Source organism: Macrosteles quadrilineatus, unplaced genomic scaffold (assembly GCF_028750875.1).
Source record: "Macrosteles quadrilineatus isolate MER2022 unplaced genomic scaffold, UCM_ALF_1.0 Scaffold_1__1_contigs__length_201487025, whole genome shotgun sequence".
Taxonomy (NCBI): Eukaryota; Metazoa; Arthropoda; class Insecta; order Hemiptera; family Cicadellidae; genus Macrosteles; species Macrosteles quadrilineatus.
Genome location: NW_026542594.1, coordinates 144123332 through 144147867, shown reverse-complemented (window position 1 = coordinate 144147867; position 24536 = coordinate 144123332). Strand labels below are relative to the sequence as shown.

The 24536-nt window shown below is 34.7% G+C and overlaps 1 protein-coding gene across 1 annotated transcript in view; it reads left to right on the top strand.

The window, feature by feature from the left end:
- The window catches only part of LOC128986249 (leukotriene A-4 hydrolase-like), an 82845-nt gene extending 59502 nt beyond the window's left edge, over nucleotides 1-23343 (top strand). The window contains exons 5-13 of the mRNA XM_054406518.1: nucleotides 243-311; nucleotides 3085-3309; nucleotides 12848-12988; nucleotides 13460-13666; nucleotides 15389-15536; nucleotides 16798-16969; nucleotides 18749-18982; nucleotides 20276-20380; nucleotides 23185-23343. Of these exons, the coding sequence (XP_054262493.1) occupies nucleotides 243-311; nucleotides 3085-3309; nucleotides 12848-12988; nucleotides 13460-13666; nucleotides 15389-15536; nucleotides 16798-16969; nucleotides 18749-18982; nucleotides 20276-20380; nucleotides 23185-23302 (1419 nt within the window). The 3' untranslated portion in view covers nucleotides 23303-23343. The remainder of the gene's footprint in view (nucleotides 1-242; nucleotides 312-3084; nucleotides 3310-12847; nucleotides 12989-13459; nucleotides 13667-15388; nucleotides 15537-16797; nucleotides 16970-18748; nucleotides 18983-20275; nucleotides 20381-23184) is intronic.
- Nucleotides 23344-24536: the final 1193 nt, after the last annotated feature.

Here is a 24536-nt window from a genome sequence, read left to right as displayed (position 1 = left end):
TAAGTGTAAAATTAAATGATGGGTCCATAAAATGCCATGTTCACTCCCACCGCTTGTTCATGATAAGGGTTGTTGACAAGGTAATGGGAGAAACCTCCACTTAAAACTATTTCTTTCAACATACCTCAAAAACAGTCGAGAAATATGCCTTTATATTGTATACATCATCACTATTAAAATATAATAATGGTATTTTTTTCGGATAGTATATTTTTCTATTGTGTATTGTTTACTGTCCACAGCCCATCCATGCAAGATCCATCGTACCATGTCAGGACAGCCCTTCAGTAAAGACTACATACACTGCTGAGGTATGTCTATCATTAGAATACACAATTTTGTAAATTTTTTCCAGTGAAACAAGGGTAAAATATTGTGTTGGGGATGCACAATTTAACTATTATGCTATTTGTTCTTTTATCATATCAGTTTAATAACATTTAGTCTTAACACCTTTTAATGCTTATTGGGTTTTTATGCTATAACTAAACAAGGGTTCCTCAATACCCAGAACCCAATGATGTGATTATACCTAGTATTGGTTACCATCTTGGGCTTACAAGAAGGGTAGCTTCAATTCCTGAAACTCGCACACATAAATTAATCCTATACTCTAATACGAGCTACGTCTGTCTTTCTGTCTGTAATATATATCACAAAATCCAACGGAAGGATTTTAACAACATTTTGGAATTAGGAACTTATAGCTCTAAAACATGATTGGTAACAGCCACTACCTCAGGAAAATTTGTATTTCGCTACTCAACTGGTTTAAAAATTTAACATTAGCCTTATGGGTCGCCAAGTAACCATGCTGGTTGAACACAATAAAAGGAAAAAGTAAACAAAAGATTTGTAACACCTGTTTATAACAAGCCATCCACAGTACACTAGCAAATTACAAAATACAGTGCACATTGAAAAACATCAGTTGTTACTATTAACACGTTCGCGTCACATATATGCGACACCGCAATTATTACCACGGACCGAGGTATAAAATTTAATGTTACACATAGACTGGCTGTCACTTGGTTAACAGTACACGCAGACCACGGGTAAAAACCTGTTAAACAGTGATCATTTACTTTGTAATACGCTGCAATCGTGTTTGTAAATAATATATTCTTGTTTTCTACATTTTTGATAACCTATAAATAATGTAATGTTGCATATTTGCAACACCTTGTCTATAGCGAAGATTATAGTGCAATTATTATATTTCTCTTGAAATAGCCCAAGCGCCGCATATATGCGACAGTTCATTTTTGTTTGTGTTTTTAGGTGAAAGTAATTTAAAAAAACAGATTTTTTCAAAACAGTTTATAATAGTGATGGGCGGATCCAAGAAAATGTCGGTACCGGATCCGGATCCAGATACACACTGTCATAAGGGCGGGTAAAAAAAACGTAATTAACAGAATGCCAATTTAAATCATACTGTTTAAAATTAAATTGGTAATGTTTAAAGGTTAATATATCTTATATATTATAGAGTAATCTCCAGTTGAGCACATAATCCCTCATTTTTGGGGACACTAAAACTTTTCAAAATCATAAAATGAAACTTTGTACCAAGTTTGCACGACCACCAAATTCAGTGCCTTCAAGTAGACCGTTACAAAGATATAAGCGTTTTGATAACATTGGAACACCGACGCAAATATGCGACATCAGTCTATTTTAATGTGACTAGCCGTCGCATATGTGCGACGCTGGTCTATATGAATGAAAAATATTGTACTATTGCAGTAGGGAATTTGTTAAGCAATGATTACACTGAAGAATACTCAATCTATAGTAAATTAAAATACTTTGCATCAAATACTGATTATTTTACTTAGCCCCCTCCCATCAAAATTTAATCCCTGATTTACTGAGGCAATTTATTGTTAGCCAACATTGGTTTTGCAGTGAAATAAATATTTTAAAATATTTAATTTATTTTATGTAAATTCAAATTTAAACAAACAACTAGTAATTTTAGCATTGAATTTAAATACAGTAGACTCCCGGACTTATCCGGACTCCTCGGGACCGAGGCCAGTCCGGATAACGGTTTTTCCGGTTAAACCAACGTCCCCAAAATCTCGTTAAAACGGACCGTTTAAATGCCTACTCTATTCAGTATTTGACTTAAAATTAGAGGAGCATTGTATTTAGAGAAGTAATCACTAGTCTCAAATCTTTCCCACGAGAACAGTCGTTTCAGTACCGCCCACTTCCTGCCAATCTAGTCCGGTAAACCGATGTGCTGATGAAAATTATCCGGATAAAGAGATGTCACTTTGGGCATCACTCACCTTATTGAAATCAGGAGAACACAGTCCTTGTCATATCACAGTTCATTGCATATACACACTGATAAAAATGCAAAAATAAAACTTAATATAAAATCACAGACTAAAGTTCTCAACTCCGACGTTTCGCCGCACCAATAAAAACGTGCGGCGTTTTCAAGGTTATTTTGTCTTCTCACGAAAACGTTGTGAGCGTCAGTCGCGGTCGGGTCAGACGTGAGAAGACAAAATAACCTTGAAAACACAGCACGTTTTTATTGGTGCGGCGAAACGTCGGAGTTGAGAACTTAAGTCTGTGATTTTATATTTAGTTTTATTTTTGCATTTTTATCAGTGTGTATATGCAATGAACTGTGATATGACAAGGACTGTGTTCTCCTGATTTAAATAAGGTGAGTGATGCCCAAAAATATTTTTCATACTAAAGTATTGACCTCACCTAAAATACCATGACGTTTAGAAATAGAAAAAAAGTGTTGATGAGTGTTTCATGTCAGTGACGTTTAAGTGCACTGGCGTCAACTCAAATGTTTCACTCTCGTTCATGGGTAGATTTTAAAATTTGTATGCACTCTTTTTTATAGTTAACTAACGAAATACCCGTGCTTCCTACGGAAACTTTCAGATTGGTTGACATTTTTAATAAATTAGTGTTTAAGTTTCAACAACCTTCAGTCAACATCTTATTACCGAGTAGGTTGAGAGAATAAGCAAAAATGTTTAATCAATCCTATCCTTTTAAATAATACAAAAGTGTGGTTAAAACTTGGTCTGGATGGTGTAGATAACAGCGCCGGCCGAGCTGACAGTGTTGATGAGTGCTTTGAGGAAGGATGTGAGTGAGCCTAGAGACGGTCTACGTACTCACAGTTTCCATCAGCCCGTCCCTGTACCCTCCTATCTCCTGGCACTGGTGGTGGGAGACTTGGCCAGTAAACAGATCGGCCCTCGCTCCCATGTCTGGTCCGAACCTCAACTAGTCGACAAAGCTGCTTTTGAGTTCTCAGAGGTAATCATTCCTGTACAATCAGGGAGTGAAATATAAGTGGTAACTTCTTGACATATCTATTGTCAAGGCCAATTACTGTACCACAAAATATCCAAAGCAAAAATTAGTTTAGAGCGGCTGATCTACTTGGTATTACCATAGACTAACCAACACAAGTAGACTTCTCATCCCATTGTAAATTTTGAAGCTCGTTTTTCATGTCTAGTTCATGTACGGTGACACTGGGCGCTAGTGTCGACGAAATTTTGTTTCTATTATTTTAGGGTTAGTTTCTTGATTTGTGCTTTACTGTTTTGGTTATATAACTAGGGGTCAATTAATTGTTTATGATTAGATCGTATTATTTGGTTAAACGAGGTTTTAAATGACTGTAATAACGGGAAACAAATTGTAAACAAAAAACGACCTCTACATAAACCGTACAGAACTAATAATAAAATTGTCTTCAGCTGTTCCATAACGATGAGAAATCTACTAAGGGAGTATGTTTTATACATGGTATTACCTATAGTTGCCAGGATTCAGTTGAATACAGCCATTGTCAGGGTTTGCTCTTGCTGCTCTCAGGTACTGATTTCTGTTGTAAACGATAGCATCTTTTAATTCTTTTGTGACATATAATTATCAAAGGATCACAAACTAAGAGAAAAAATGAGAAAACAAGTTGTGCTATAAATATGGAAATGACTACTTCAGTATTTAAAGTCAATGGTGTTACTCAGCTTTTTTTAATGTTTATTTTTAATATCAGGCTGAATTTATAAATATTTTTCGTTGTAGTTTAGCCCTATTGAGATCTCGGTCATATGAAAAGATGTATACAACCCAAGGATGCTAGTTTTGGGAAGTCTATCTGGTTTTGGAATTTAATATTATTCTAAATCAATTAATTACTACCTTTTGTATAATGAATACTTAACCACAAGGAAACCCATACGGCTCAATGAGCCGCTTAGTAAGAAACACAACGTCGAAGAAAACTTGCTGCTTCAATTCAAGTTAATTGCAGTAAGATTATCAGAGTTGTCTGAAAATATATAGAAATTGAGTTTAAATATCTCAATTGTGTTGATAGTATAAAACTCTTGATAGTCTTAAATAATTTTTCATAGGATTGACTTTTATTTTAGCTATGGATTACTTATTGGGACCTATTAAGAATTGGTAATATATGTCTTTAACTAAAGACAATTTCCAAAGTAAAAATAATGTAATTTTAAATAATGGTCCATGACTCATTTTAATTTTGTCATATTTTATTTGGTGATTATTAAAGTTAAAGCTAAACATTTACTGAGTAATTTGAGACCAGAAACAAACTCTGTGACGTATTAATAACCCGAGATATAAATCTTTTAATAAAAACTGACTTCTAAAACTTTAAATTTAATATTGTGTTGGGTTTGTAGCTTATCTCTTACTCGTCTGATTTTAATGATCTATAGTTCAAATGAAAGCCCTTACATCACTGAATATTTTAAAGCTAGAACAAACTGCAAGGGTAATAAGTGTTGGACTTTCACTCATGATCTGTATACAGGGTGTCTCAGACCACCCGGCCGGCTTGTATAGCTCCAATATGAAAGCAAATGGAAACCTAATTGCAACTGGAACCCCCTATTTTGACCCCAAGAAATTCAGCTAAATTATTTTCAACCCCAAAAAAGCACCCCAAAGGGCAGATTTTGGGGGGTGGGGGTTGTTTTTGGGAAATTTTCAAATGTAAAGGGGGGTCGTGTTATACCTCTTTTTAAAGGTCCTTTAGTCCTGAGTATTTTAGTGGAAAAAGATTTAAATTATCTTCATCCCTATTTACAGGGTGTTCAAAAACGTACAAAAAATAGACCTTTGAACTACTTTTCACTGTAAAGAGGTGGAATTTTGTGGGGGGTTCAAATTTTGACAACACTTTAATTAATAAATGAGCTTTCAAAAAACTCTGGTTTTAACCCTTTTGCTATCTTTTTACTTATGTTACGCATTTTCATACTTTTTGAAGTTTCAAAAGCTGTTATCTCAAAAATTTCAAATGGCAACATGGGTTTCATTACAAACCACATTGTAGCCCTTAAAATTTGCTATAATTTTTGTATTTAATGTTTTTTGGTATCTTCATTGGTTAAAGAGATATAGCGAAATTAGTGTATTTTAATGTTTTATTAAATGGTATTCAAAGTATTTGCTGTTGTAGTTGTACACGTCTAGGTCTCAATTAAAACTAAATATGTTAAAAAATTAAAATACTACCCAGATTGTTAAACTTGGAGGATTAATAAAGGAAAAAACACAACTGCAAATATTCTTAGTTATTTAATAATTTACAAAAGTCTAATAGTGCTTTGAATGAATACTGTCTATAAATGCTACTGGTAAATAAAATAAAAAATCATCATGCAATCAATGAGCGTGTGCGTGAAACTGGTCATGTTTGATCAGATAAAACAAATTATAAGGAACTTACTGGATCTGTACGAGAGGTGAATGCACCTGCGGTAGTAAAATAGCAATACAGTACCATAATAGTGGAGAAGAAGTACTACGTGCATAAACAGAGTTGGGGTTTGCATGGAACAAAATGGAAGGCAATTTAAGCATTTGTAGAAGTCCATCGGTATGTAGGCTATTAATGCTGATTCAAACAAATTATTCATTCAAAGCACTATTAGATCCATGCAATTGTAAAATAACTAAGAATATTTGTAGTTGTGTTCTTACCTTTATCAATCTTCCAAGATCAACAATCTGAATACTATTTTATTTTTTTAGACAAGATTTGTTTTAATTGAGACCTAGAGGTGTACATTTACAACAGCAAACACTTTGAATACCATTTAATAAAACATTAAAATACACTAATTTTGTTATATCTCTTTAACCAATGAAGATACCAAAAAACATTAAATACAAAAATTATAGCAAATTTTAAGGGCTACAATGTGGTTTGTAATGAAACCCATGTTGCCATTTGAAATTTTTGAGATAACAGCTTTTGAAACTTCAAAAAGTTTGAAAATGCGTAACATAAGTAAAAAGATAGCAAAAGGGTTAAAACCAGAGTTTTTTGAAAGCTCATTTATTAATTAAAGTGTTGTCAAAATTTGAACCCCCCACAAAATTCCACCTCTTTACAGTGAAAAGTAGTTCAAAGGTCTATTTTTTGTACGTTTTTGAACACCCTGTAAATAGGGATGAAGATAATTTAAATCTTTTTCCACTAAAATACTCAGGACTAAAGGACCTTTAAAAAGAGGTATAACACGACCCCCCTTTACATTTGAAAATTTCCCAAAAACAACCCCCACCCCCCAAAATCTGCCCTTTGGGGTGCTTTTTTGGGGTTGAAAATAATTTAGCTGAATTCCTTGGGGTCAAAATAGGGGGTTCCAGTTGCAATTAGGTTTCCATTTGCTTTCATATTGGAGCTATACAAGCCGGCCGGGTGGTCTGAGACACCCTGTATAAGCTAGCATGTGACTTTTACTTTTAATATTATTTAAGTCATATGTTTATGTTTTTATATTTGATTATTGCCTTTGTGTTTTTCCTTGATTCAATTAAACACTAGTTTTCTGAAATCACTTAGATGAATTTACTGATGCTGTTGATAAGTTAGAATTAGACATTGTCATAAACGATGATCTTTTGTCCATAATGATGTTGTACAGTCTTAATTCATCATTTGAGAACTTTCGAGTCGCAATAGAGTCACGAGATTCTCTTCCTAAAGCTGATCAGTTATAAATTAAAATACTTGAAGATTTTGAAGCTAGGCAAAAAGTAGTAGTAGGCCTAAATTCACACTCTAAAGATAGAGTTGAAAAACAAAGCACTGACGGACGGTGCATTTTTCTCTAAAAGTTTTAACAGCAAGCACAAACACTTTAGTCAAAATTCAAAGGTTTTCTGTAAAAAATGTGGGCGAAATAATCATTCAACAGAAAAATGTTGGGCAAAAACTAAATACAATCACAAATCTTTTAAAACAGAAGAACTTTGTCTTTTATCCGGAGAATGTAAACCCAAAGACAACATTTGGTGTCTTGACTCTGGTAGTACTTCTCATATGTGTAAAAATAGGGAATACTTTGTTGAACTTTCAAAAACTTCTCCTAATCACACACTCAAACTTGCATCAAAAAATCAAACTACATCAATTGAAGGTAAGGAAGGGACTTGTAAAACTTACTAAGGATGGTTCAGTTGTTAAAATTTTAGACACACCGCTTGTCCCAGATCTAACAACAAACCTTCTATCTGTAAACAAAATCACTGAAAAAGGATGTAGTGTAACCTTTGATCAATATAAAGCTGTAATTAGAAACTCAAAAAACAAAGAGTGTTTGCAAGCAACCAAAATAAATGGTCTTTACTATGTTGAATTTGATGATTTTGAAAATGCCAATCTTGTTACAAACAGCTGTAAAATTAATGAATGGTATTTAAAACTAGGACACACAAATGAAAGCGCTTTAAAACATGCTCTTAAAAATGGAACGATTAAGGGACTTGACTTCAATCCAAATGAAAAACTCGGTGATTGTGAAGTATGTATTCAGTCGAAAATGACAAAATTGCCTTTCCCAGTACGAAATGATTTAAAGGAATTAGATTATTTGGAAATAGTACACTCTGATGTTTGTAGACCAATGAAAGTCACATCGCCAGGTGGTTCTAAATACTTTGTAACTTTTACTGACGAGAAATCTCGTTATAGTAAAGTTTATTTCCTCAAACACAAGAATGAAGTTCTAAAATATTTCAAAATATACATAAATGAAATGGAAAACTTCAAAGACAAGAAGATTAAGTTTCTACAAACGGACAATGGTGGTGAATACTGCAGCGATGCATTTAAGAAATATCTACAAGACAATGGCATTCAAAGACGAATTTCAGCTCCTTATACACCAGAGCAAAACGGTCTTGCCGAAAGACTTAACAGCACACCACTTAACAAATCAAGATGTCTCATGACAGAGTTGAAACTTGCTCCAATGTTCTGGGCTGAAGCATTGAACACAGCAAACTACTTGCGGAATCGATGTCCGTCAAGAGCAATCGATCACAAAACACCTTTTGAAATTTGGGTTAGAAGAATACCATCTGTAAATCATCTTTATGTATTTGGAAGCAAAGCCCTTTTTCTGAACAAGAAACAAACTAAAAGTAAATTTGCTCCTCGAGCTATACAGGGAATTTTTTTTGGATATTCAGACATCTCCAAAGCATACAGAATATGGGTTCCTGATTTTCGAAATGTAATTGAAAGTCGAGATGTCAAAATTCTTTGGCAATTTCTTAATTCAAATGTACATTTTTATTATGATTTAATAAATCAAGAAGAAAACAATGACTTGGCAGAGAACACAAAAGTTCCCCTACAAAAACTTGGATCCAAAACAGTGAGTTTCAAGAAAACAAATGAAAAGCACCAAGAAGCTCTACACCAAGATGATCTTTCAAATGGAGATGTCCAAAATGAGGTACCTGAAAGTGATGAAGACACAATTGAGAATGAAGCTCTACACCAACATGATCACTCAAACGAAGATATTCATAACGAGACAAATGAAGATACAATTGAGAGTCACAACAAGAATCACAAAGATGATCCGAGCACCAATGTATCTACATCTACGACTTCCCGTCCTCATCGTGATACAAATCCTCCCAAATGGCTTGATGATTATGCATCATATTATTCTGCTCTTGAAAATCCAGATGATGATAGCTCTGAAACAAAAAATGTTCCCTCATATTGGTATGAAGCTATTAAAGAGAGATAATATCTCACCTGAAAAATAAAACTTGGGACATAACTAACAAAAAGAAAGATATAAATGTTGTAGATTGCAAACTAATACTGAAAGAAAAGTTCAATGCAGATGGCTCATTAGAAAGAAAAAAGGCTCGTCTCGTAGCACGAGGATTTTCTCAACGACCTCATATTGATCACGAAGAAACATTTGCTCCTGTAGTAAAATTGAGTTCAGTACGTCTACTGCTTGGTATTGCAGTGGAGAGAGATATGACATTGAATCAATTGGATGTATCTACTGCTTTCCTAAATGGCAATATTAAAGAAAATATTTACATTAAAGTACCCCCAAATTTGAAGAGCTACCTCAAAGAAATAATAGATGATAACAAAGAAAACAACGAAGTAAAACTGCAAGCAAAGAAAATGTTAACTGATTTAAACAAAATTCCAGAAGATCGACAAATATGTCATCTCAACAAGGAACTATATGGTCTGAAACAAGCTGGAAGACAATGGTTTTTCAAACTGGATGCTAAATTAAAAGACGGCCCTTGGACCGGCCGTTCTACTCTGAGGATGAATTCTTAAACAATAAGCTACCATGAAAAAAAGAAGAAAAAAATTCTAATTGTAATTGCAAATTACTGTAATAGTTTACGTACATACTGTACATTTTATGTACCTGACGCATGAATGTTCTCTAGGAATATTTCAATAAAGATTTTGTCTATTGTCTATTGTCTATTGGGTTTCAAGGCTTCACTTGCTGATCCATGTATTTATGTATCTGAATCAGAAGATGAAATAATAGCAGTATACGTTGATGACCTGATCATTGCATCTAAGAATGAAGAATTATTTCAAAAATTAAGAAACAAACTGATGAAATCATTTGAAATGCGAGATCTAGGTAAGTTGAACCATTGCTTAGGAATAAAATTTGAACAAAAAGAAGGAAAACTGATAGCAAATCAATCAAATTACATTGATGACGTCTTAAAGAAGTTTTATATGACTGATTGTAAACCAATTGGAACTCCCATGGATCCTAAAGTGAAATTATATGAACCGACACTAAATGAAACAGTCAACAAACATTATCAAAGTCTGATAGGAAGTCTGATGTTTTTATCAGTTGCAACGAGACCCGACATAGCATATAGCGTCAGTTATTTGAGTCAATTTAACAATAGCCATTCTGAAGAGCACTGGAAAGCTGCTAAGCGTGTTCTAAGATGCCTTCAAGGAACAAAAGATAAGTCACTGGTATTTAAAAAATCAAACAAACCACTTGCAGGACTTGCTGATGCTGACTGGGGATCTTCGTCAACAAACAGAAAATCATTCACAGGATATTGTTTCATGTATGCAAATGGAAGTGTTAGTTGGGCATCTCGAAAACAGAAGAGTACATCCATCTCTTTCAACTGCTGAAGCAGAATTTTACTCTATCACAGAAGCTACTAAAGAAGCACTTCACTTAAGAAGATTAATTCATGATATGGGAGATTCTCATGAGAAGATAACAATTTACAATGACAATCAAGCAGCGCAACACATAGCCTCAAATCCTGTCGTCAGTGCAAAATCAAAACATATAGACATAAGATTACACTTTGTTTGAGAAAAAATTGAAGAAGGATCTATTGAACTGAAGTATCTTCCTACAGAATCAATGACGGCTGATGTTCTTACCAAAGCTCTTGCAAACCCTGACACAACTTGGACTTAAATAACTTCACCAAGATCATTCGTGAGGGGAAGTGTTGGACTTTCACTCATGATCTATATATAAGCTAGCATTTGACTTTTAATATTATTTAAGTCATATGTTTACATTTTTATATTTGATTATTGCCTTTGTGTTTTTCCTTGATTCAATTAAACACTAGTTTTCTATTCTGTCTAAATTTAATTTGATATTCATGAGTTTTAGAGCCAATTCCACATTTAATATGCTCTCCCCTTTAATAAGAACTGGAGATATGTAGGAAAAATAATTACTGTACAAAAGTTTTTCAAAGTATGAAACATTCAATAGAAATGTATGGGGGAGAGTTTTTGTTTTACTTCAAAACAAAAAAGGATATTTTAAACCGGATTTCGGCATTGAAATCAGCGTGAAAATCTAGTTTATAATGATGTGTTACAACACTACCATTGCATTTAATCAGTTTTATTTATATCCACTATGGCGGATCCAAGATGGTGGCCAAAAAAGCGTTCTCTATCGTAATGAAGTACTAACCACCCTTAATATACTGGGTGGTAATAAAGTCCGAAGACAGTTAAATATTTTCTAAACGACAACAGATAAATCAATAAGATTTGGTTAATCAACACCACGCACCTAAAAATCTACTTTTTTAGGAAATGTCAATTTTCTGTCATCTCATGGGGACGTCCCACAAGTAGTCAGTCAGAAGGAAATCTTAAATAGAAGCATTGGTTGACATGTACATCAAATTAAAGGTCTTTACTAGCAGAATATAATGCCGCAAATTTGAACTCAAACTAACAACTGAGCCAAGAATGACAGTTGTTCAAAGATTCATTTAATTTGCATTGCTATTATATGCTCACTCCTCAAGGGGCACAGACCTAGGAATCGGAAGAAAATTGTTAACGGAAGCATAGGTCGATATGCACATCAAATTAAAGGTCTTCACTAGTATATTACAATGCCGTAAATTCAAGCTCAAAAGAACGCCTGAATAAAAAATGGCAGTTGTTCAAAGATTCAATATGGCAGATTCAAGAAATCTTTGCACGGCTGCCATTTTGCGCAGGATCAACCTTTTGAAGTGAGGTTTGCGGCATTGTATTCTACTAAAAAAGACCTTTCATTTGATGTACATATTGACCTATGCTTCCATTTAAGATTTTCTTCTGACTCCTTGTGGGGCGTCCCCCTGAAGAGTTATTGGATCACTGAATATGTGTTAAAATAAAGTTTTATGCTCTGTAACTTTGTGCCAAGTATTGTAGCTCTAGCTACATTATTTTTTTTAATATTTAACTGTCTTCGGACTTTATTACCACCCTGTATATTTGTGGCGGTCCCAAGTCAATTTCTTAAAAAATGTACAGTGGAGTCCCGATAATCCGAACTTCAGTAATCCGAAAGTCTGCTTAATCCAAAACAAAAAAATATATTTTTTTATACAAAAAATTAAAATTATTTTGAAAAATTTCTGAAATTTTTTTTATTAAACTTTTACCACAGTTAGCTGTACCTTGTCAAAGTATTCTGTAGCGGCCAGGCGAGATAGACTTTTTTTGTAGAGTATTTTTTGTAAATATTTTACCATTTTTGTTATTAACATTTTTCATTTTCGTCCGCCAAATCACAAATAATGGATTTTATTAAGTGATAATGCTGCAGCCAATAGGTCTATTCTTAAGTAATGTGAAAAACAATCCCGGGCTCGTGCCTGCGTCCTAAGACAAAAAAGAAATATTAAAAAAAACTTTTAATCCGAAATATTCGGTAATCCGAAATGGGCCCGGTCCCAACCACTTCGGACTAACGGGACTCTACTGTATATAAAAAATCCGCCATGTTTAATCGTGATTATAGGGGGTTTCATGTGGAGCGATTTTTGGCAACTTTTAGCATGTCACTCTGCACACCCAACACTACAAAATAAAAAACATAAAACTTTTTCATGAAATTTTTTTAACGATCCCTGTGTTGGTTTTTTTTTAAATTTGCTTGGACTAATAGATAGTCATCAATAAGACTTAAATGTAATTAACACTTGTTACTTTCCACAGACAGAGCAGTTCTTGCAAGCTGCTGAATCACTCTGTGGTCCGTATGTTTGGGGTGTTTACGACCTGTTGCTACTTCCCCCGTCTTTTCCCTTCGGTGGCATGGAGAACCCTTGCCTCACATTTGTCACGCCTACACTCCTGGTAATGTAATCGTATTAGAATTCAAATTTTCAGTATAAATTTGGTCTTTATTAGATTTGAGAGAGAATTCAATTTAATTTTTTTTCTGACAAAGTTACTTAAAGCTTCCAATATTTTAATAAGAGAAGCAGTGCGATTTATCACATGAGTTATATTGCAAATTTGTGTCATAAATAAATGTAGCTATTCAGTTTGAAAACAAATCAACAGAAGATGTGCAGTGACCAATATCTTTATAATCAAATTTAAACAAACTATATGATTTTAAATACTAAATTGTTTGTATGGATTACAATTTTGCTGACAAACTAATTGTTTCTACTTTTCAGTTTATGTATTTTCAGCAAATTCCTTTGGAAAATATCCATCTCATTGCCTGGGTATTATGGTTTCTTTGAAAATCAGCAGAAAAGTGTAGGGGAGTATACTGATCTTTGCAAGTTTTACAATTTGGTTTGTATTTGATGGTAGGCAGGAGACAGATCTCTGGCGTGTGTGGTGGCTCACGAAATTGCTCACAGCTGGACTGGCAACCTTGTGACCAACTGCAACTTCAACCACTTCTGGCTCAACGAAGGGTTCACCATGTATGTGGAGCGAAAAATCATCGGTCGTCTCTACGGGGAACAGATGCGAGAGTTTGCTGCTATAAATGGGCTCAAGGATCTAAAGGATGCGGTCAGTTCAATTCTGCATTATAATATTTTTACATTAATTCATTGAGTCTGAATAATGATTATAATAAAGCATACTTTTAATATGTTAATTTTATAGGATTTTGACTCTTAGGCCAGGCCTATACTGTTAATACTGTTCAATGAAATGGCGACTATACATAGTAGGTATTTTAAGCCAAGTATGAATGGAGATGAGTGTAGGATGAGTGGTAATGATGATGTCTACACGGCCACGGACGATTTTTGTGATTTTGCCACGATTGCAGAAGACGACGATCTCGTTTCAGTGACCGTGAAAGACGAGGAGGATGTCTACACCGCCTGGGTACATGTTCATGATATTACCTCGAGTATGGCTTGACTGAAAATGTCAGGCCAGCACACCTCCATAACATAAATTTTGTTGTTGTTAGATCTTCATTTATCTTTAATAAGATTGTTTTCATTGTGTTTAGAAGGGTTTTAACTTAATTTTGCTAGTTGCAATGTATCATCTCCTTGCTGCATAATTTTATTCTTTACTTGAAAAACACCCCATTAGGCCTAACTCAAAAATACTTGATGGAATGTCATAAACACAGGGGTTGGTGTAGTATAACCAATCCATTTAGAAACTTTTGGTAAAAAAAATGTTAAAATTGTATCGTGTTACATATATATAATGTATTATATATAGTATATGTGATCATTGGTGGTCATGTGATCTAGGCGAGGAGGGAGGCATCGTCACAGCTGATTTATTTGTATGAAGACATTTAACTAGGCCTACTGGATCACAAGATCACCAATGATCACATATACTATATATAATACATTATATATATGTAACATATCAGTATCGAGAATTGATTTTTCAGGTATTGTTTTCTTGATAAATTTTGGCATGGACACATCACTAGTATCTATAATATGTTATTGAATCCGTATCCACAATACGTTATTAAATCAGTATACATATACAGTTTTGAATCAGTATCCATATGTCATTGAATCAGTATCCAATCCATAAACATTATGGAATCAGTATCCATATACGTTTTTTAATCAATATCCATATACGTTATTGAATTAGTATCCATAACATGTTATTTAATCAGTATCCATACAATGTTATTGAATCAGTATCCATTTACTGTACATTATTGAATTATTCAGTATCTACATACGTTATTGAATCAGTATCCATAAGCGGTATTGAATCAGTATACATATACGGTTTTGAATCAATATCCATACGTTATTGATTCAGTATCTATTTACAGTTTTGAATCAGTATCCAAACGTTATTGATTCAGTATCTATTTACAGTTTTGAATCAGTATCCAATCCATATCCATATACATTATTGAATCAGTATCCATATACATTTTTGAATCAGTATCCATATGACAATTGTTTTTGGTTTGCGTCACCTGCGTCTCAGAAGACGCCCGGCCTTATTAATGGTTTTTCAAAGTTTTTCCAAAATACATAACATGCAAATTAATTTGTAGTAATCACTTTAGAGCTTCAATACAGACTTAATGCCAGCCAATCCCAACAAGCCATCTGTCAATTAGTTAGCTCACGATATTTTGTTTGGATGCAGGTCTATAGATCTAAGTTGTGAACTCCACACAAGTAGATAATTTTTTTTTTTACTGATTTGAACATTATTATACCATTAATTGAAGTTATGTCATTCAGTTAGAAAAGCCAATGTTGTTGAATGTATCATTTCCAGGTAAAGACACTTGGAGATCAGAACCCTCTGACCAAATTGGTAGTGGACCTGAGTGGAGGTATTGGACCTGATGATGCATTCTCAAACTGTCCTTACGAGAAAGGCCACACATTCCTGTTTTATTTAGAACAGCTTATGGGAGGTCCAGGTACACTTAAGTGACAACATATTTTTTTCTTAATACTTGTTTTAATATAGGAAGATTTGAATTAAGATGTACTCTTGACTCAGTGTGAGCCCAGCATTCGGAGGGGAACGTTGCTATTTTTGCCGCTGGTATTGCCGGTTTTGTACGTCATCTTGTTGCAATTTGTTTTCGGATTGGTCATTTTTGTATCCTACTGAGTCAGTGCTTTTTGAACATTGTAGTGTGGGGTTTTGGCTTAGATTTAGTGACATGGAATAGGATAACGATAATGACTGTAGTCTAGCATCGTAGAAGGAACCTAAACTTAAAATGGTGCTTGACTCCTTTTTTACAGTATTTTTAGATGGTGTATCAGGGTAATTCACCCCTGCTTAACCTTCATTTGATAATACTGAGAGCCTGTTAGCACTTTAATTAGTGCTGCAATCTTTTGGGCTTTTGTCAAACTATGTCTACAAAGACTGGAACGCACTAATGCTGTACATGCTATAATATGCCTCTCCTATTTGATGAAACTAAATTTAAACTTTTTCGTGGACTCATCCACGCAGCGCATTGGCTGTTCCCGCACCCAGCCTGACTGGCCATCACACAACCGCATCTTATATCTTATAGTTCCGCATCTGTATCTTATAGTTTTGTTTGACATAAATAAAGGAGGTTGTTTCGCAGAGATATGCAATGAGTATTTTTGTAGATGAGTGTACAGACTGCATTTGTATTGCATTTACCTGTCTGTGCATATGGAAATAGAACTAAAATCTGATTTGGAGGGATGTGAATTGATGACCTGATGTTTATAAAAGAAAATACAGACTTTAATATGATGCCTGAGAGATCATGTTTTTAATTTGCCGTGATTTGGTTGTAGCATCAGTACACGATTTTTAGTAAACCTTCTAACTTAGCACTTACTGGTTTTGATGTGTTTATGCCAAAATAGTTAAAATTTTAAATGGTGTATCTGTTGATATAAATAAATAAATATATCCTCTTCCGTTCCGGATATCTCCAGGACTGAGTGTTCACTAGGCCTCTCCATCTTCTTCTGTCTCTCCGCAATATCTCTTCCACCACAAACTGCCACTGCACTCCTCTTGCTTCCACATCTCGTCAATCAACCCTCCTCTAGATCTTCCTCTTGATCTTTCGTTCATTTTTTGGGGATTCTATAATTTTCCATTCTTCTTAAGTGGACGTTTAAATATAATAATAAGGTTTAAAAATAATTTGTTTTAATACATTTATTTTTCCTTTATAGCTGTATTTGAGCCATTCTTCAAAGCATACTTGGATAAGTACAAATATCAGTCCATTAAAACAGAGGATTTCAAGAAATTCTTTGAAAGTTACTTTGCCAGCAATCCTGAACTGAAGAAAGTGGAGTGGGACTCTTGGCTGTTCACTACGGGAATGCCATATAAGATACCCAAGTAAGTTCTGGTAATATGACACCAACATACAACAGTAGAGGCCAAAATAAAATAAATGACATGATAGATTTTTAAATTGACTATACTATAATGCTTTTACTTTTAATTAATGTTATCAGACTAACTTTACCTGTCTTTTGTAGTGCAGATAATGTGCAGTTTTTTTTCTCCTTTCGTTCCAGAAAATATTCTTTATGCTTCTAGATAATTAGCAGTTTACAGAGTATAAAAACATTTTCAGTACAAATAAATAACATATGAGTAAAAAAAAACAAACAAAAAACACTTAATCATAGTTTTTTATCAGTGACCATCGAAACAATGAAGTGAAATAAAATAAAATGTGTTTATTGTCCTTTGAATTTTTACAAATTATTGACAATGTCATAAAACAGCTAAAGCTATAGCTACTCTACTCTACTACTACTCCCATGCCCATGGATATCCTAGGTGGTATTTGGCCTCGCCAACAAGTTGCCTCCATCGCTCCCCGTTCTCTGAATCTTCTTTCCTTGCTCTCAATCTTTGCAAATCTTTCTCCAACCGGTCCTTCCATCGATTCATGGGTCTTCCTCGGGGTCTTCTTCCTGCTGGGTTTTGTCTCCAAACTTATTTTATTAGTCTACCATCTTCCCTCCTCCATACATAGCCAGCCCACCTTAGTCTTCTGCTCTTTGCTTCTCCTAATATGTCTGGGGAATGGTAAATGTCCCTTATTTCTTGATTGTGCCTTATTATCCATCCTTCTCCCTCTCTAACTGGTCCAAATATTTTTTCTCAAAACTCTGTTTTCAAAATGTAATCAACTTCTTTTCTGTTGTTTGTCCATAATCAATGTCTCTGTTGGTTTTGTCTCCAAACTTATTTTATTAGTCTACCATCTTCCCTCCTCCATACATAGCCAGCCCACCTTAGTCTTCTGCTCTTTGCTTCTCCTAATATGTCTGGGGAATGGTAAATGTCCCTTATTTCTTGATTGTGCCTTATTATCCATCCTTCTCCCTCTCTAACTGGTCCAAATATTTTTTCTCAAAACTCTGTTTTCAAAATGTAATCAACTTCTTTTCTGTTGTTTGTCCATAATCAATGTCTCTGTTCCATAAAGCAAGATTGGTCTTATAATAGTCTTGTATACTCTTAATTTTGTTTTATGTGACAATAATTTTGATTTTAAAATATTGTTTAATGCATGTACATGCTTCTATTTGCCAAATTTATTCCATTTTGAATTTTTATTAATTCATAAATTTTTTAATTTACTATTGAACCCAGGTATTTGAACTCTTCAACTTGTTCAAATTTTCGGTTTGACACTTCAAAAGTTTCTCTACCATTGTTTCCCCGGCCAAAATATGCCAACTTAGTCTTTTCATCGTTTATTTCTAATCCTATTGATCGAGTTTTGTCTATTAGAATATGTGTCATCTCCATCAGTTCATCTCTCTCTTCTGATACTAACACAACGTCATCTGCAAATCCTATTTTAGTTCCAATGCTTATACCTAGATTTCTATTTCTTATTTCTTTTAACGCTCCTTCCAGAGCTAGATTAAAGAGCAATGGGGAGAGATTGTCTCCTTGTCTCACATGGAAGATAGGCTAATAAAGTTATAGCATAGTTAATAATTACATTATAGCTAACCAGACAAAATGAGACATGTTACAATACATATTTTAAATTTTACAATTGAATAATCTTATCCTTATGAAAAATTTGTGGCTTGTAGAATAATGGAAGTGATTAATGGTTGACTTAAGGGATTGTTCTCATGACCACAGATATGACACTACCCTAGCAGACGTGTGTACAGCCCTGGTGGTGAAGTGGAAGGAATGGGACTGCTCTGGGACAGGGCCCTTCTCTCCCCAGGATCTTACATCACTTAAGCCTCTTCAAGTTCAAGAAGTGCTTGCCCAGATGCTTGAACTTCAGGAATTCCCACTTCACAAAGTGCAAACCATGCAAACTGTCTATAACCTTGATGCCTCTAACAACTCTGAAATAAAATTCAGGTTTGTTATATTTCTTTATATAAAATTATAGTACAGTACACAGACTGAAAATAAAGTAACACTGTTGCGTAGAAAACATTATATCAAATCAAATTCTTTTTTATAAAACCCCGTTTCCATGGTCCGATCATGCTGGATCACGCTCGTTAGAATAATTGTAGGTTTACACGTTTATACCAAATTTCATCAAAATCGGATCATTTTTGTTCGAGTTATCGTGCTAACAGACACACGCATATATATATATACTAGCTGTACCCACGGGCTTTGCCCCGTTTAACTTCATAAGTATTAATAATAAATTAAAAATGACTATCTCCACTAAGCCTGTGGTTATATTGGCTCTATTCATGAAAAAAATCTGCTCAATTGGTCATGTCATCGTCCTGTCCTAATGTGGTTTTATGTCAATGCTCGTTCATTTTCAAGATGAGCTCGTTCGCATGGCTCAATCACATCCTGATTGAAGTTCGTTTGCTACGCTTACTCACCTTTAGGTTGGAGCTCGTTTGCTGTGCTCACTTGCCTTCAGGTTAGCTCGTTCGCTACGCTAATTTGCCTCATAGAACATCATAGAACAGAACCAACTTGTTTAATTGAAATAGCTGTTAAGATTCATTCATTCCATTTAAATATGAATATAAGTACTCATAAGGTTAACATGGGAAACTCCAGAGCCACTGGGGAGGAGCCCAAAAGCCCGATCAGAATAAAAACTACTTAGTTTTCCTTTTTAATGCCCAAAGAATCAGTGTACCGAATTTCAGCCTCCTAGGTAAATGGGAAGTGGGAGAATTAGTGATGAGTGAGTGAGGCCTTTGCCTTTTACAAGTATAGATATATATACAAATATATGAATTTGAACGGATGGTGTTTTTGGCCTCTAGGGACCTCAAAAGGAAAAAGTAAATAGGTCCCGGGTCCAGGTCTTACTTCGAGGCCTACGGTAATAGCTTATTCAATATATGGGAAATTCGATAAAACAAAGTAAATCTCTGTCTTTTTGTTCTATTCCAAAATATTACAGAAACCAAGTTGTACATTCATCAAAAGAAGTTTTAGTTTTACCTTTGACTATCAATCTAGGCTACTTGCTCAATTTTATAAATACCTGGGTAATTTTGAATTTAGGTCAGTACCCGGGTAAATACCCAGGCTATTAACACCAAGTTTTAAATACCTGGGTATTTTACATCTCTACTAATTTTATATTCCTTATCAAAGATTTAGATTATTTTAATACACATAGATTAAGTCATCACCTTCATTGTTTCACTTAACTTTTGATTTCAGGTGGTTAAGGCTGTGCTTAAAGTCTCATTGGGAAGACAAGGTAGCTAATGCTTTACAATTTGTGAATGAGCAAGGCAGAATGAAGTTTGTGAGGCCAATATACAGGTAAGCTGATCCTGGTCTTGGTATCCAGTTTAAGTTGTGAGTAAAGTATCAAGTTTATGAGACCATAATATCAAGGAAAGGGAATGAACAGATGCTGGGTTTTCTATTATACAAAATTTAATCGAAAAGTGTCCAGTTTGTATTTCAATGGTTAGATAAAACTTTTGTCATACTGTGTAATGTATCTTCAGGGCTGGATTTAGAATTTTGGCGCCTCTAGTCCCAAATAATTTTTCCGCCCCCTAGTCTGGTCACAGTTACTTTCCTACACTATATCATGCCTATAAGCCTATGTTAATTGCTTGAACACCACTCATTGTCGGAATTTTATCATTGCAATTTTTTTTTAGAATTGTCTTGGTTAGCAAAAGTCTTAAAACACTTTTGGCAATTTTATGCTTTCAGCAAATTGGAGGGGATTTAATTTTTCTAAAACCTGTTGCAAACTCAGATAAATATTTTTTCTGTGATTGAATTTTAAAGATAAACTTCTAGTATTTTTAATATTCAACAAAATGTATTATATATTTTGACTTGACCCTGCAGGTTGTTGTAAACTGATCAAAATATTAGTTGATAAATTTCGTTTTTGTGAGGTTAGGGTGGTAACAGTGTCTAACACGCATGTGTCCCTAACCACTCCGATCAGTAGCGCCTAGCCAGCATAGTGGCAGTGCAAAAAGTAGTCAATACGATGCGTACCGCTCGCAGGGTGTCTAGTTTATTTCAATTTTAAAATTCAAGACTAATTCCAGATTTTTCAAGACTAATTCTAGATTTTTCAAGACTAATTCCAGATTTTTCAAGATTAATTCCAAATTTTTCAAGACTAGTTCTTTTCAACAAATAGTGAGGGTTGATACCAAAACGTATTAATTCTCGTTTCTTGATACTGATACCAATTTTTATTTTATTTATAGTTCAAACCAAATTTTCTAAATAATTTGGTTGTACTACACACACCCTGTCTTTATGTCATAAAGTATTACTAAGATAATGGTTTTAAAGTAAAGACAAAATGCAGCAATGACAAATTCTAACTAGCTAATTACGATTTATTCTATCATAAATAAAATATTCCACGGACATGTAGACATCATCATTTACTGCCGTGGTCACGGAAACATCATCGTCGTTGTCCACGATCGCAGCAAGATCAGGAACATTTTTGCAGCGGTTTGGACATCGTCGTCGTTTCCCGCTGTCACGGAAATGTCATTGACGTCGTCCGCGATTGCGGCAAAATCATGAACATTTCCCGCAGCAGTTTAGATATCGTTTTCGTTTCCCGCAGTTACAGGTCATCATGGTCGTCCGCGATCGCGGCAAAAGCATAAGCAATTCCCGCGGCCGTGTAGATATCACCGACATCTCCCGTGCGTGAACGCGGTAAAATCGTGAACATTTCTCACGTCCTCTCCTCTGTAATGTATAGACGGAATACAAATTTCCTGTAATGTGTAGACATTATCGTCCTCTCCCGCGGTCACCGAAATGTTATCGTCGTCTTCCGCGATTTCGACAAAATCATTAACATTTTCCGCGGCCGTGTAGACATAATCGTCGTGTCCCGCGGTCACAAAAACATCATCGTCGTCATCCGCGATCGTGGCTTAATTATGATCATTTCCCGCGACCTTAGGTAGACCACCACCATTGGCTCCCGCGATCACGGAAATGTAATCAATCGTAGTCTCCCTCGGTCACGGAAGCGTAATCGTCGACGTCCGCGATCACGGCAAAATCATGAACAATTCCCGCAGCCATGAAGACATCATTGTCGTGATACGCGGTCACAGAAACGTCATCGTTGTCGTCCGTGATTGCGGCAAAATTCTGATAATTTCCCGCGACCTACACGGCACCACCATTGGCTCCAGCAGTCACGGAAACGTCATTGTCGTCTCTCGCGGTCACGAAAAAAACGTCAACGTCCGCGATCGCTGTAAAATCATGAACATTTCCCGCGGCTGTGAAAAAATCATCATCATCATTGTCTTTTGCGGTCACGTGATCGTCGTCTTGCGCGATCACAGCAAAATCATGTAAATTCCTGACTTTGATATCAAAATAAAGACGAAATCCCGACTTTTCATGACCATTTTGAAATTCAATACTAGTTCCCAACTGTCCCGAATACCCTGCGCGCGACAACATCCCTACAGCCTACTCCCGTAAAACTAATGTTCGTTACTAAAGTTGTAACGAAATTGAAGCATAATGTTGAACAATTGTTTAAATTTTCTAACAGTAATTTCTTTCAATGAACTTGGAAAATCCGGCCCTGTATATCTTGTTACTCTGACTTTCTTACACTTGATGTGTATTGATACGATTTTGCCAATTCCTGGATTGGTCTTTTGCCATAAAGCATTTTGTTGTATTCTTATCAGCAGTTTTGGTAAATTGTGGCAGTAGATCTGGTGAAATTGAGGTAACTACCTGACCAGAGGGGTAGAAGAGGACAATAGCTGGGCCGGCACTGCGAGTAGATCTTGTTAGTCCCTGCTCTCACTTAATTTACCACTTAAAAGTAAAATTGTTATAAATAATGAAAACTCAATTAATTCGTTGACTGATTATAAAAAAATTTTGTAATCAAATTTATAGTTGTGTGTCTGTCTTGGCTGATTTTAAAAGTTGGAATTGGAAAGATGTGCAGTTAGTTTCAACACTTAAAGTCAGCTCATTATACACAAACACAACCTAACAAAAACTAGATTGTAACTATCTCCCTGCATCACTTGTGTGTATAGTATATATCACATACTAAGGTATGTCATGTTTTGATATTTTATTTAAAGGGACCTGTATGCTTGGGAAGCAATGCGGCAGAAAGCCATCGACAACTTTAAGGTCCATCGAGCCAACATGATGGCAGTCACTGCTCACAATGTGGCCAGAGATTTACACTTGGAATGAACCTTATGTAATCAACAAAAATATATATGCTGTATTTTCAATTCCAGATGTATTACTTTCCCCATGGAATAATCCATTTCTTGATTTATACTTTTCTTTTAGGCTTTTATTTTCGTGTTTTTTTTTAAACGTGTGTCCGTTCCGTGTTATCGTGTTTCGTATATGTTTTATTTATTGAACTCTATTTGTCAAAGACCTTCGAATGAAGTGATTACCTGAAACCTTGAGGCCTGATTATGGTTCAGAAGAATTGAAACTAGTTGCCAAAACAGCAACAAAGGATTACTATATGCAGGTATTGTTAACCATTTTTAGTATAATACAGTGATCCGGAGGCTAAACAACTATTTGAAAATGAACTTTTATTAAAGATCTTTTATAAAACATTTTACAGTGCAATACAGGCCTCAGTGTTATCACTTCTATCCTTAGAGTTTGTAACAGTTCAAATTTCTAAAATGCAGAAATAATAACTTTATTATACTTTTTGTTTATAATTATTTTACGATTCCCAGCATAAGTTTTACTATTCCATTGAGTATGTTTGAGTTTTGGGGCATAATATAAAAACTTACCATGTAGTCCATGTAGCGTATTACAAGGTCTAAGGTTAGCTGCTACAGGGTAGGTGACAGACTGTGTTCTTTTAGTAGCTTGGTAATAAATTAATACATTTGCACAATTTGGTTGAATAAAATATATCAATTTATAAGCCAAACACATCAGTTTAATTATTTTCCATAAGAAAAACATTGGCATTTTAATTTTAACAATTTTTGTCCTATCTGTAACTGTAGCATACAGCAATGATTTTATACGCTAAATTGTTTGTTTTTAACCTACACACACAACATGGGTTTTTACATCATGATTTTCTACAACATGGTTTAGAAAGCGATAACCACATATTATGTTTTAAGGGTAAAAAATGTGAAACATCCATTTTAACTCCATAAAACCCCACTCCCTAAAAAGATTAATAGGGGATTTTGGGTTTGCCTAAAAACAGATTTTCAAAACAAATTGGATAGGTTGTTGGGATTTTAAAAATATATTTATTACAGTAGGCTATAACAGATCAGTAAACCAAAACAAAGTAGTAAATTTTAAAATAGAGTGATGTATACAGTGTGTTAAGTCCCGGAACGGCTTAATATATTTTTAACCAACATAGATATGGTGGTACAGTTAGGTATCTTTTTAATAAAAAGGTTAAATACCTGTTGTCAGTGAT